Source organism: Pongo abelii, chromosome 23 (genome assembly GCF_028885655.2).
Source record: "Pongo abelii isolate AG06213 chromosome 23, NHGRI_mPonAbe1-v2.0_pri, whole genome shotgun sequence".
NCBI classification, from domain to species: Eukaryota; Metazoa; Chordata; class Mammalia; order Primates; family Hominidae; genus Pongo; species Pongo abelii.
Window position 1 is genome coordinate 50,255,389 of NC_085929.1, and position 13,834 is coordinate 50,269,222.

Genomic DNA, 13,834 nt, shown 5'->3' on the forward strand with positions numbered 1-13,834 from the left:
ATGGTCCAAACTCAAGCTCCAATAACACCTTTCTCATCCAATTGTTCCTGGCTATTCCAAGGAATATGAACTTTTCTACAAAACTTTCTTTATTCATACAATAATTATTTACTGAGTGTATATCAGGCTCCAGGAACTGTTCAAGGCACTAAAGTTACCGCAGTGGACAGGACAGAAAAGGTGCCTGCTCCCACAGAACACGGATCCCAGTCATAAACAAGTAAACAAACAACATTTCAGAATGTTCTACATGTTACAGAAAATGTACAGTTTTAGATAGGGTAGTCAAAAGACATCTCACTGGAGAGCTCTCTCGTGTAGAGCCCTGAAAGCTGGGGCATTTAACTGAAGTTTACTCGATGCACAAGCAAAAGACATGGGTATGTCACCAGAGAAGCCTGATGGGCTCTGGCTTATGTTTTGAACGGATAACTCTGGCTGTCGTGTGGAATGCAGATTGTAAGAGGCAAGAGAGGCAACGGGAAACCCAGCTAAGGAGTCACTGACAAAGCACAGGCCAGCAACGATGGTGGCTTAGGTATAATGATGGCAGTAGGGATGGATCAGAAGTGTCCGGGTTTGGGATCTAGTTCAGGATACAGTAGACATAACTTGCTGATGGCCTGGATATGGGAGGGGCACTGGTAAGGGAGAGGTAATCAAGACTGGTCCTTGGTTTCTGCTTGAATGAATGATGAGTGGTAGAACCATTTACTGACCTGGGAGGAAGGATTCTTGGGGTGGGGCAGGAGGACAGTCACGAGTTACGTTTTTGTCTGTGGACACTGGTGAGTCTGGGGCCTCAGAAGGAGACATAAATGTGGGCACCCTCAGCATATAGCCCTCTTATTCTTCCCCTAGTAGCTTTCAATCCTAGAGCAGCGGTCCCTAACCTTCTTGGTACTGGGGACCAGTTTTGTGGAAGACAATTTTTCCATGGACCAGGGGTGAGGGGGTATGGTTTCGGGATGAAACTGTTCCACCTCAGATCACCAGACACTAGTTAGATGATTCTCATAAGGAGCGTGCAACGCAGATCCTCGCATGCGCAGTTCACAATAGGGTTCGTGCTCCTATGAGAATCTAATGCCGCTGCTGATCTGACAGGAGACGGAGCTCAGGCGGTGATGCTCATTTGCCCACCGCTCACCTCCTGCTGTGCATTCTAGTTCCCGACAGGCCACCAACCAGTACAGGTCTGCAGCCTGGGGGATGGGGACTGCTGCCCTAGATGATTGCATGCCATCCTTTAACTTCCCATGTAAGAACTCGTATGCTTTGTGTCCTCTAAATACAAACTCCTAATTTTGTTCAGTAACTTCTATGTGCCCAGCACTATGGTGAGTTCATTTTATATTTATTCTCACATAGAATCCCAACAACACTGAGAAAACCTTGCAAAATTGTTCACCCAGTTCACACGTGGGGAAAGTCTCGAAAGAGGCAAGACTAGCTTGCTCATGATCACTCAGAGAGTCTGTGTCCGTGTTCAAATGCACGCTTGGGCTTGCTAAGGCCAGAGCTCCAGACTGTACCCCCACGCCATGCTGCTTTAAACATTTACCCCTACAATCTTGTGTTTGCACTATTAATTTGTCACACACAGGAAGACAAAAAAAAAACTTAGTCTGAAATAATTGCAAATTCTGATATTGCAGAATCTTTGCTGTAGTTCCTTCATGAAGGCTTTAGTAAATTAATGATACAGCAACCAAAAATAGGTCCTGGGGTAGAAGTATTCTCAATATAATTTTTTAATAAAATGCCAACAGATTATTTTGTGGTGTGAGATTCTCTAGATCAAAATATAAGCGCTACTCTTCATTTAGATGCACGTAGACACAAGAATAAAAGCTGTGACATTATTAATCACTATATTCAGTTATGATTGATAGGCTTTTCTGCGGGGAGGAAAAAGTGCCTCAGATACAATCTGTCCCAACAGCTCTACGATATGCTAATATTTTCTTCAGATGAAAGAGGAGATGTGTTCAAATACCTACTACAATAGGCAATTAATACCAAGTGCAGCAAAGTAGAGCTGATGAAAGTAGGATTAGGGGAATATTAGGAATTAACCAAGAGCTTGCTTGTTTTAGTAAATGGCCTCATTTTGAGCTTGACACAGGCTTTTTGTTAGGCAAACAGACTGCATTCCAGTCTATTCATTCATGCTGATGTAGTGTTATAAAATTAAGGTGTGTTTATGAAATGGTGGTGATTCTAACGACTGATTCTTTATCCTTGAATATTAAATTTTTAAATGTCTTTTTAAAGAAAATTCACCTCTTTAAGAGAATGAATCTACCCACCACTTTTGTCTCTTCTTCATGAGGATATTACAGAGCAAGCCAGCAGCTCAGCAATTATAATTATTTACTAATTGCTTCTGAAATGACTATCTCCACACACCTCCAAGGCACCAGGGTAATCCCATAAAAACCTGTGTCAGATCACTCGGTGTCCAACAGACACGCTTGTCACAGCCGACTGGGTAGACCAGACGTTCTGGCATCATGGTGCCCGAACCTTCAAGCATTTTTTTCTTCTGAGAATTCCCTGACTTGGGTAGTGACATGGTACAAGAGCAAACAGCCTGGGGCTTAGGACGCTTTCTTTTTCTTTATATATTTCTTTAACTGAATATACATTCTTTAATTTTAGTCTTCAGTGAAGAACATATTTTTTTTGTGAGGGGGAGAGTCACGACCTTCTGAACGTACACCGTATTCCTATACAGGTCAGAATAGCTTCCTGTTTCTCAGTACTTCCCTCAACAGGGCTTACAATGAGCCCTCACCTCACCTTAGGTGGTAAGATGGGATTTTCTTCCTGTCTTAGCCACTCCTATCTTCACCTCTTGTCGGGAGTTGACAAATGAAAGATGGAGTAAAAAACCTGACATTTCGTTAGCCTGGCAACACACTGCATCTTTGTTCAAGTTCTTTCTCTCCTGGCAGTCCTCGCCTGAAGAATGTGAGGAAGCTGTCTGAGGTCTCGGGCACTGCCACCACTCCAGGATGAAGCTGGGACCCCACAGGCAGACAGGGTGCATGAAAGACTGATGAGGTGGAGGGAGTGTGAAAGGCAGGACACCAGAGAGAAAAGGGAAGAAAACTCCCAAATGACCACTTGAGGTAGATGCTCCGTGGACAGAAAGGCAACTCTGTGGTTGGAACACAAAGCTCCATTGACTTGTGCGGTGATGATGAACAGAAAGACTTCTCTCTGTGATGGACTGGGTCTAACTACAGGTGTAACAAGTTGTCACATTTGCTGAATGCAAAGTAAGCATCAACATATGCCTACTTAACCTCTGTTCTCAGCTTCCTTCCATATCAATATGGGATAACAACAGCACCTGCCTCATGGGGTTCACCTGGGAATTAAATGCCTTAATATGATAAAGCACTTAGAACAGCTCCTAGTACGTGCTCAGTGCTAGCTATTATTACTAGAGTTGGCAAAATCTGAAAAATTACATTAATGTCCAAAAGATTAAGGCCCCATCAGCCAACAGGGGTCCCTTATGTAGGTAGCTGAAGCAGATGGATTGGTTGCCTTCCCAAATCCATTCACCTCTATCCACTTCTCCAATTTTTTTTTTTTTTTGAGACAGAATCTCCCTCAGTTGCCCAGGCTGGAGTACAGTGGCACGATCTTGGCTTACTGCAACCTCTGCCTCCTGGATCCAAGTGATTCTCCTGTCTCAGCCTCCCGAGTAGCTGGAACTACTGGTGTGCACCACCATGCCCAGTTAATTTTTGTACTTTTAGTAGAGACAAGGTTTCACCATGTTGACCAGGTTGGTCTTGAACTCCTGACCTCAGGTGATCCGCCTGCCTTGGCCTCCCAAAGTGCTGGGATTACAGGCGTGAGCCACCATGCCCGGCTGCCCACTTCTCCTTTCTAACAAAACCCTCTATTTTCCATTTTGTTCAGACATCCGCCCTTCTTGGGTGGCCACGTGCTTCATAGGAGGGAAGCCAGTGGCCACACCAGGTGGTGACTGAGGTTGGTCCTGGCTGCTGGCGGGAACCAATTCCCTTGCCCATGATTGCTTTAGGTGTGGGGCATAACTCCAGGCTGTGGGACACAGGGAGGGACTTTCTCGTTTTTAGAGTCATATTGGGAAAAAAGGGCCCACTGAAAACAATTTGACATCAAAGTATCTGCCTGGAGTGCTGGCAACCTCCTGGTGACCAGAAAGAGAGGTAGGTGGGTTAGTCAACCCTAGCCTCCACGCCCTCCTGACTTCTTGGGTGAGATAAGAAGCTCCTTATTTTCTAAGACAGTTAAGTTGGAGTCTTCGGTTTCTCATAAGGGGAAAAAAACAAACATCTCTGTGTCCAAGGGGTTGCCAGCTGGTGGCAGATAAACACGGCCACAGCAAGGGTTTTAGTGGTGTTCAGCAAGAAGAACCAGCTTCACTCATCAGTAGGGGAAGGGACTCACGTTTACTGACTATCTACTGTATGCAGGGGCTTTGCTTACATTCATTCTTGTCAGTACCCTGAAAGGTACTTTAGACTTGTTTCCACTTTAGAGATGAGGAAACTCAGAACAAATGAGAAACCATTCACGGCACCCCACCGCCCCCAGCAGCAGAGGCAGGGTTTCAGCCCAAGTGTACCTGATTCTCCATAAATCCCTCTGGCTCCTAGGACACTACGGAGACAAAGAAGCTGAAGACCAGCGAACTCAACAGCCAGTCCAGGAGATGCTCAGGCAAAGGCACAGAGGAGCCACATGAAAGCAGAGGGTCATGGTTGCGGCCAAAATGAAAAGCAAGGGCCAGGAGAGTGATAGCAAGTGAGAAATGCACCAGGACTTAGCAGGGCTGTTGAGTGGAACCTGAGTGCAGATTAAACCAGAGCCAGGACCAGGTGGATCCCGAAGAAGACATGCTGAGAACCACCCTGGGCTTACAGAGCCTCCTCCCCAAAACAGAGAGCACCTCTTCCCATGAAGCCATGGGACACAGTCACCAAAGATGGAGAGACGAGACCTAGAGGTCATCCAATCTGGCCTTCTCCCTTGACTTATAGAGACAATGAGGCTCAGAGAGCCCAAGGGTTCGACTGGATAATGAGCATGAACATGAGCGTCGATTGGAGGGTCTGACGCCCCGTGAAGAAGAGAGAGGCTGACAAACCAGCCATCAGACCAAGCTCATTGCAGAAGAAAATAATTAGGAAATAGGAGTGCTGGGGTTCAGCTGGTTTGGGGTTCCCACTGCTAATTATTTGCTGGTGTAGGAAGGCCAGTCCACACATGCATGAGCAGAGTCTGGCTCCAAAAATTCAGAGACATCTGCATGCATTCTTGGCTCCAGTAAGCCACGTGGGCTCATATTTAAAATAAAATAATTAGCATTCTTTCATTCCCAAACTGTAACCATCACCCAGCAATGACATGTGTATGAAGAGAGGCTTACTTAGATCATTCCTAAGTCTTCTTCTCAGTCTCCAACATTAGTGTGTGACCGTTAGAAGGGTCAGAGTCTTCATTAGAAGCATGCTACTGCACCCAGCACACAGTTGAGGGGTGTACTGATTTGTTCTCTTTATTTGGAGGTGGAGGGGCTGGAAAGGAATGAGATTCATTTGTGTTCCTATCTGTACTTCAAAGGAAGCTGTAGGGATAAGCATAATAGTAACAGCTGGCATTTATTAAGTGTTCCAGGTGCTTTATTCTGGATATTTTTAAGCCACACAGCAGCACGTCAAGGTGGTGGCTGTTATCCCCACTGACATGTGAAAAAACCCAACAATGAGGGCTTGCCTGAGACCACGTGGTTGGTAAATGGCAGAGCCCCAGGATGGAAACCCAGGTCTGCCCAGGTCCCTGGGTCAGTCTCCTCCAACCTCCCCTGCCTGCCCAGGGTTGGGGTCATAGGTAGAATTTGGGCTACAGTCTGTGCTGGCTGGAACACACGGCAGAAAAAACCCTCCAGTGCTCTGGTACTAAGCATTACCTTTTCCCTTCACCTGTTTGTTCTCATAGGCAATTGAATGAAAACCACCTGGGTTTCAACTCTTAGCAGGGGGTTCCATGGGGAGGAGGATGGGATAAAAAAATTAACTGAAAGGATGGACAGCAATGGAGTTCCATTTGAGATTTGCTCACCACAGCCTTATTTTGGGCCATTTACAATCCTGGCCTTTGTCTGCATCTCCACACTCAAGGTCATGTTGCATTATTGGTCCTTAACAATGTTTCTGCTGCTGTGATAATTGTCATAAACAATGGACTTTTCCAGAAGCATATCATGATGAACACAGTTTAAAGAGAAAAAAGACATATACCCCTAAGTAATATCAATTGCACGACAAACTTCTTGCAGAATAACAAATGGGTCACAGCAAAAGCAGCAGACAATTATACCTGGGTTCCGACTAATATCAACTATAGTGAAACAGGTTTTTAGAAACACATAATGCTAAGAAATTATCATATTGAGATGAATTTTCTGGTGTTAATGGTATCAGCTAGGGAAAATTGAGACAAACATTTTGTGGATCTCTGGCTATTTTTGAGTATGAAATATATGAGTCTCAGAAGAGTTCAAAAAAGAAAGAAAATTTGTCACATTTCAAACCAACATATTGAATCAAATAAATTAAACCATGATTCTCAAACTGCTCATGTAACTGACAGGCCCAAATGCATTTTAAAAAGGAGTCTGATTCCAACCCTTGAATGACATTATCATCTCCTCCCCGCCTTAGCTGTGTGCTGTGAGATCTAACCACAATCAGCAAATAGGAATGATGCTATATGCTCTTTTTCTAAACACATAGTAGCTTTCATGGCTAAATTACTCAATACTTAAGTATATATCACTTTGAGTTTGACTGGTTATTTTTACTATGCGGCTCTTGATTGGCATTGACTGCTGCAAAGCAGTCGTTTTCCCTTTCTAAAGAAAAAACCTGCTCAGTCTTAGACAAAGACAGAAAAGGCAGCCCTACTAATAATGATCTAAAGTTAATACAAAAGTAATTAATATTCCAGGACTTCTGCTGGTGTCACTCATCAAAAGAGATGCCATCCAAGACAGTCAAAGTAGTCGGAATACAAGCTTTCACACTGGCTTGTTATCAGAAGATCTATTTAGTCGAACAACGTTGACATGAGAACTCGGATGACAAGGTGTGGCTCATTTTCTATCATCTACCTCCACTAACAATTACTGCTGACGATGGGTGGGGTGGGGGGAAATCATTTCTTTAAAATCTCTATTACCTTTTCTCCCACTTGGATTTCAAGTTCTCTTAATGTGCGGCAGCAATTCATTTCATTCCCACCTCCCCTTAGAAATAAAAAAAAAATCTTTATTAAAACATTTTAACCAAATAAATGTTTACATAGGATATGCAGAGATCAAAATTACAAGGATTTCCAAATAATCTATTTTAAAATGCAAGGTATTTCTTACAAGCTACTGTCTGCAGGAGCATGAAACTGGGCAAATTACTTTGTTTCCCCTGGCCTGTTTTCTCATCCGTAAAATGCATGTGCTCCTCCTAAGGTAATGTGCAGACTAAATACTTACAGCTGACACTTAATGAGGACTTTCTGTGTCCCAAGCCTTAACAAGCCTCATCCCATTTAAGCCTCTCAACAGCTCTATGGATTTGGGACCATTATCATCCCTGCTTTACCGAGGAGACCGACGGGGATCTCAATAGATGAGGAAAATGAAGGTCACATGTGAGGAAGTGGAGGCGCCAGTGTCAGACCCAGGTGCTCTGGGTTCAGATCCAGCTCCTAACCTCTCTGCTGCAGCTGCAGCACTCTGACCTGACCACTGTGGGACTCTACATCCCCTTAATGGCTCACTTGCAGCTGCTCAGTGAAGGGCTTCGTGGTCAATGCATCTATACCATCCCTGGGTTCCATCTGCTTGTCCCTATTCACTGGTTTTTATTTTGCATTATCTGTGTATCTACAAACCACTGCAGAGCCCCTCCTTGGGACAAACTGGTAGGGTGAGGGTGGAAGGAGAACATGAGGTGGCAGAGCTGGTGCCCCTCCACTTTACAATGTCTGTCCATGCCTCCTACCTGCCAGGTCTAGGGCCGTGGTGCTAAGGAAGACACTGCCTGTACTGGTGACCGTGACGGATAAGAAATAAGCAAACAAGTAATGTGAGTTGAAATAATAAAAGGTGCCATGAAGAAAATAAAGATAGGCAGGCAGATAAATTGGAGATGGGGGAAGATGGGATGACTCTTTGGATGGAGTGGGTAGCAGAAGGTCTCTCTGGCCAGGTGTCTTTTGGATAGAGGCCCACAAGGTGAAGGGCCATGAAGCCTTCCAGGCAAAGCAAAGGGAACAGGCAGCTGGTATGAAGCCCTTGGCTGGCAGGAGCTCAGCAGACCCCAGGGTCAGCAGGAAGGAGGCCAGGGAGACCAGAGCTGGATGGGCAATGAGAAGGTGTGCAGGCTATGTTCAGACGGAGGCAGATGCCAGGCTCGTGAGTCTGTGGGCCATGATAAGGAGTCTAGACTTCAAAGGGTAAGGGGAAGACACTGGAGTGCTTAGCAGAGATTGAATTCCTTACATAGGAGGAAACTGAGTCTCAGAGGGGTTCTGTTCCCAAGTTAAAGATAAGACCTGATCAGGAATTCAAATCTATAATGCTACGTTAAATGTAATCTTTTAAATACTATTTCAATAATATATTCAATAGATACAAAACACTATTTGTAAAATGTTTAGGAATTAAAGAATAAGCCGAGCATGGTGGCTCACGCCTGTAATCCCAGCACGTTGGGAGACTGAGGCGGGAGGATCACCTGAGGTCGGGAGTTGGAGGCCAGCTTTACCAACATGGAGAAACCCCATCTCTACTAAAAATACAGAATTAGCCGGGCATGGTAGGGCATGCCTGTAATTCCAACTACTTAGGAGGCTGAGGCAAGAGCATCACTTGAAACCGGGAGGCAGAGGTTGCGGTGAGCTGAGATCGCGCCATTGCACTCCAGCCCGGACAAGAACAAAACTCCATCTCAAACACAAAAAGGAATTAAAGAATAAAAATTAAACAAAAGCTTGTTACTCAATCCCCGCCCCCATCCAGCTGCAGGAATGGAATACAGCCTTGGAACTCCAGGAAGCCCTCCCTTCCCAATCACATCCTCTTACCTAGTTCTAGCCAAGTTGGTCAAGGCTTTGTCAGGTCCGCATTGCAGTTCAGCCTCTCCCTCTGCTTAATCCTGCTTCAGCCTGCTTCCCTTTACAGGTGTTTTTCCTCATCTACATCTTGCTCCCCAAACTCCATCTCAGTGTCTGCTTTAGGAGAACCCAGCCTATGACCCTTTATTGTCAGATACTAACTTAGTGACACTAGCTTTCTTTAGATTAATATTGAATGGTATGTCTTTTTAAATCTTTTCACTTTTAATCTTTATGTTTGAGTTTAGGTTTTTCTCTTACTGGATTTCACTATTTGTTATCTAGACAGACAATCTTTGTCTTTTAAGTGGACTACATTATAATTGAATGCTTAAGCCTTAAAATTTATTTTGCCAGAAATTAATGTAGTTACACTTTCTTTTATTTTTCCTATTGCATAATTTTTTCTGTCCTTTTTCTTTTAGTCTTTTTAATCCTTTCTATTTTCAAAAAGTCAGTAACTGGAATTTTTATCCAGTCTGATAATCTGTGTCTTTTAACTGAAATATTTGATCCTTTGCATTTAATGTAGTTATGTTATATACAGAGGGGGGTAGGTCTATAAATTTGTGTTCTCTATATGCAGTATCTGTTGTAGATTTTTTTTCCCCCTTTCTTACCTTCTTTTGGGTTGAGTATTTTAAAATCATTACATTTTTTCTTCCAAATGTTGGGAGTTAAATACTTTGTTTCTATTCTTTGGCAGTTATCCTAAAAATCACAATGTGCATATATAACATTTTAACATATAAAATTAATCAATATATTTATCCTCCTGCTGGCTATCAAATAGATCTTAGAAAACTTTAACTCAATTTATCCACACTCAGCTGATTGTTGTCTAATGTTTTAACTCTAAACTTTTTATTTAACACACATAGACATTTTTGTAACTACCTTATATAGCCAAAAATCATTTCTATTTACCCATATTTTGCCACTTTCTTTGATTTTCACTCCTAAAATCTCAGACCTTTCATCTAGGATTACTTTTCTTCTGCTTCTAGCAGAATCAAGATCTTTCAGTCAAGATCTGCAGGAGATTAACTGTCTCAGTTTTTGTCTGAAAAATGTCTTTAACCCTCAGTCTTTATTTTTAAAATGTTTTCTTACTGACTTTTTATGTCTATAATATTCAAAAATTCAAAATAAGCTGTCCAAATCGAATTGACCTTTAGAGGCATACAAATTCAAGATGTTTTACAACAGGCTTTTTTAAAAATATAGGTTCTGGCTGGGCGCGGTGGCTCACGCCTGTAATCCCAGCACTTTGGGAGGCCAAGACTGGCGGATCACCTGAGGTCAGGAGTTTAACACCAGCCTGACCAGCATGGTGAAACCCTGTCTCTACTAAAAATACAAAAATTAGCCTGGCATGGTGGCGCATGCCTGGCCAAAAGCCTTTCTTATTTCTTTCTTCTCTTCCACAGGCTAGAGTCAGCTAGACCTGCCTGAAGTCAGCCTCACATCTACTCTGTGAACTAATGCTCTGTTGATGCTGTTTCATTTATCCATCTGAATCTCTGATACCTGGACTGCCAAAGAATCTTGCAATACACAGTATTGGTGAATAAATTTAGCTTCAACAGAATTCTCAGGTTCTTTAGGAGATTTTTCTTCAGAACTCTCAGTAAGTCTTCTTGTGTGGTGCTCAGAAAGCTTTTAAACACTTCTGCTAAGATTTATAATGATTGTTTTATACATGAACGATTGTAGTCATTCTTCATGGAAGTAGCATCGTACCAAGTGCCATATGGATTATCTAATATGCAAGGGGCCCTCTCTGTCCATATGTAGAAATGTCCTACACGTCCATCTGAAGCAAATCTCAAAAGGTTCAGCCTGATCATTTTAAGCAAAATCATTCATTGGGTGTTTCTGAAGAGATGATGATGTTTCTACCATTATTAAAGATGATACAAGGTCCTCTGTGCTTGATACAATAATTCCACATTTTGCCCTTACCAGCTCTCATATACTCAGAGATAGAGACTTTTAAAATATCATTCCAGGTCATACCTTTTTAATTTTCATGCTGCTTCCAACTTAACCAACTACTATCGGATATTCAGAAATTTCCTCAATATGGTGATTTTGATACATGACAAGCTCTGGCAAGGCCAGGACAGAAGAGATGGCATACTCTTTCTGTGTTATGTTCACTGTATGTTATCAATGGCATTAAGTTTTGGCTGGTATAAAATGTGATATCCCAGCCGGGCACGGCGGCTCACGCCTGTAATCCCAGCACTTTGGGAGCTGAGGCAGGTGGATCACCTGAGGTCAGGAGTTTGAGACCATCCTGGCTAATATGGTGAAACCCTGTCTCTACTAAAGATACCAAAATTAGCTGGACGTGGTGGTGGGCACCTGTAATTCTGGCTCCTTGGGAGGCTGAGGCAGGAGAATCACTTGAACCCGGGAGGCAGAGGTTGTGGTGAGCCGAAACCGCACCCTTGCACTCCAGCCTGGGCAACAAGAGCAAAATTCCATCTCAAAAAAAAAACCAAAAAAAAAAAAAAAAACCCAGTGATATCCCCAAACATATTTCCAGAAGGGAATTGCTGTGACCAGAATATTAAATCCCACCACCACAAATCCAGGGAATTTGAATTGCACCTCTGACTATGTCCCAAAATCCACCCCCATGTAATGACTTGATAATGCAATCACTACCTCTTCTTTTTACGCAAGTTGATGTGAAGAAATTATACGAAGTCTGGTTGAAAGAGATATTGTTTGAACACAGTAGGCAGAGGTGCCAGATGTTTCTACTTTTTCCAAGTACTCCGGTACCAGTAGATGAGGGTCCCATGGCTACCACAGAAAAAGCTTACTCTTTTTCTTAGAAATATAGTAGAGGCCGGGTGCGGTGACTCACGCCTATAATCCCAGCACTTTGGGAGGCTGAGGCGGGCAGATCACCTGAGGTCAGGAGTTTGAGACCAGCCTGGCCAACATAGCAAAACCCCATCTCTACTAAAAGTACAAAAATTAGCCGGTGTGGTGGCACACACCTGTAATCCCAGCTACTTGGGAGGTTGAGACAGGAGAACCGTTTGAACTCAGGAGGCAGAGGTTGCAGTGAGCTGAGATCGCACCACTGCACTCCAGCCTGGGTGACAGAGCAAGACTCTGTCTCCAAAAAAAAAAAAGAAAAAAAAAGAAATATAGTATATAATGTAGAGTTCTGGGATGGCAAATATTTTATGTCAGCACACTGAAAAGATTATTTCATTATCTTATAGCCTTCACTGTCACTGTTGAGAAGTTGGTGTCAGTCTAATTGTCACTCCTCTGAAGTCAATTCTGTTTTTCTTCTCACTGCCTATAATATTTTCTCTTTGGTTTTGATGTCTGCAGTTTCACTGTGATAATGTCTAGATAGGCATTTCTTTTTATTTATCTGGCTTGAGATTCTCAGCCATTATCTTTTCAAATATGATTTCTGCCCTGTTTTTTCTCTTATACTGCTATGGGTTGAAGGTGTTCCTCCAAAATTTAGGTGTTGCCACTGTGAGAGGATTAAGAGGTGGTTAGGCCTGAAGGTTCCGCCCTCTTGAATAGGATTAGGTGCCTTTTTTTTTTTTTTTTTTTTTTTCTGAGATGGGCGTCTCACTCTGTTGCCCAGGCAGGAGTGCGGTGGCACAATCTTGACTCACTGCAACCTTCGCCTCCTGGGTTCAAGTGATTCTCCTGCCTCAGCCTCCCAAGCAAGTAACTAGGACCACAGGCATGTGCCACCACACCCGGCTAATTTTTGTATTTTAGTAGAGACGGGGTTTCGCCATGTTGGCCAAGCTGGTCTTGAACTCCTAACCTCAAGTGATCCACCCACCTTGGCCTCCCAAACATTTTGAGCTCATTCATAAAAAGGAATGAGGTACTAATTCATGCTGTAACATGGGTGAGCCTTAAAAGCATATGCTAGACACAAAAGACCAGCCTTCTCGATTGACACACATGTCACAGGAGCCTGGGATTACAGGCGTGAGCCACTGCATCCAGCCTCAGATGCCCTTCTAAAAGGGCTTGTAGGAGGGTGCCAGTACCGTCTTGCCCGTCCTCCTTCCACTATGCAAGGATGTAGTAGAGAGGCCCTCACCACATACTGCTGCCTTGATCTTGGACCGCCCAGCTTCAAGAACTGTGAGAAATACATTTCTCTTCTTACACACTATAGTACCCAGTCTCAGGTATTCTGTTATAGCAGCACAAAACAGACTAAGACAGGTATCTTTTTGGAAATCCAATTAAAAGTATATTAGGACTCCTCTTCCTGTCTTCCATGTCTCCTATGCCTGTCCTCCTAATTTTGTATATTTTTGTCTTTCCGTACTGCATTCTAGATAATTTCTTCAGAGCTATCTCTCAATCCACAAATGTTCCTTTCAGCTGTGTTTAATCCACTATTTTTACCCATCCACTGTATTTTAGATCTACAATCAGATTTTTCAGAAGTTCTATTTTATACTTCTTCAAATATTCATTTTATTGCCTGTTTTGCATTCATATTTTGAATCTATTCTTTTATTTCTTTAAACATATTAAAACACTGGTTTTAGATTACATATCTGATAGTTCCAATATTTCAAGTGTTTGGATACCTGATTCTATTGGATATGACATCTATTGGTTTGTAGTCCTCCTT

At 43.0% G+C, this 13,834-nt stretch overlaps 1 protein-coding gene across 15 annotated transcripts in view; it reads right to left on the bottom strand.

The window, feature by feature from the left end:
* Positions 1-13,834, bottom strand: part of EFCAB6 (EF-hand calcium binding domain 6) — a 306,732-nt gene that overhangs the window by 242,037 nt on the left and 50,861 nt on the right. For 10 of the 15 annotated variants that reach the window (XM_054543760.2, XM_054543758.2, XM_063722922.1 and 7 more), the window contains one exon: positions 7,249-7,315. The exons of 4 other annotated variants lie outside the window; for them this stretch is intronic. In XM_054543760.2, the coding sequence (XP_054399735.2) occupies positions 7,249-7,315 (67 nt within the window). Of the gene's footprint in view, positions 1-5,437; positions 5,568-7,248; positions 7,316-13,834 lie in introns of those variants that run through there. One more of the 15 variants, XM_054543765.2, reaches the window with a different exon arrangement.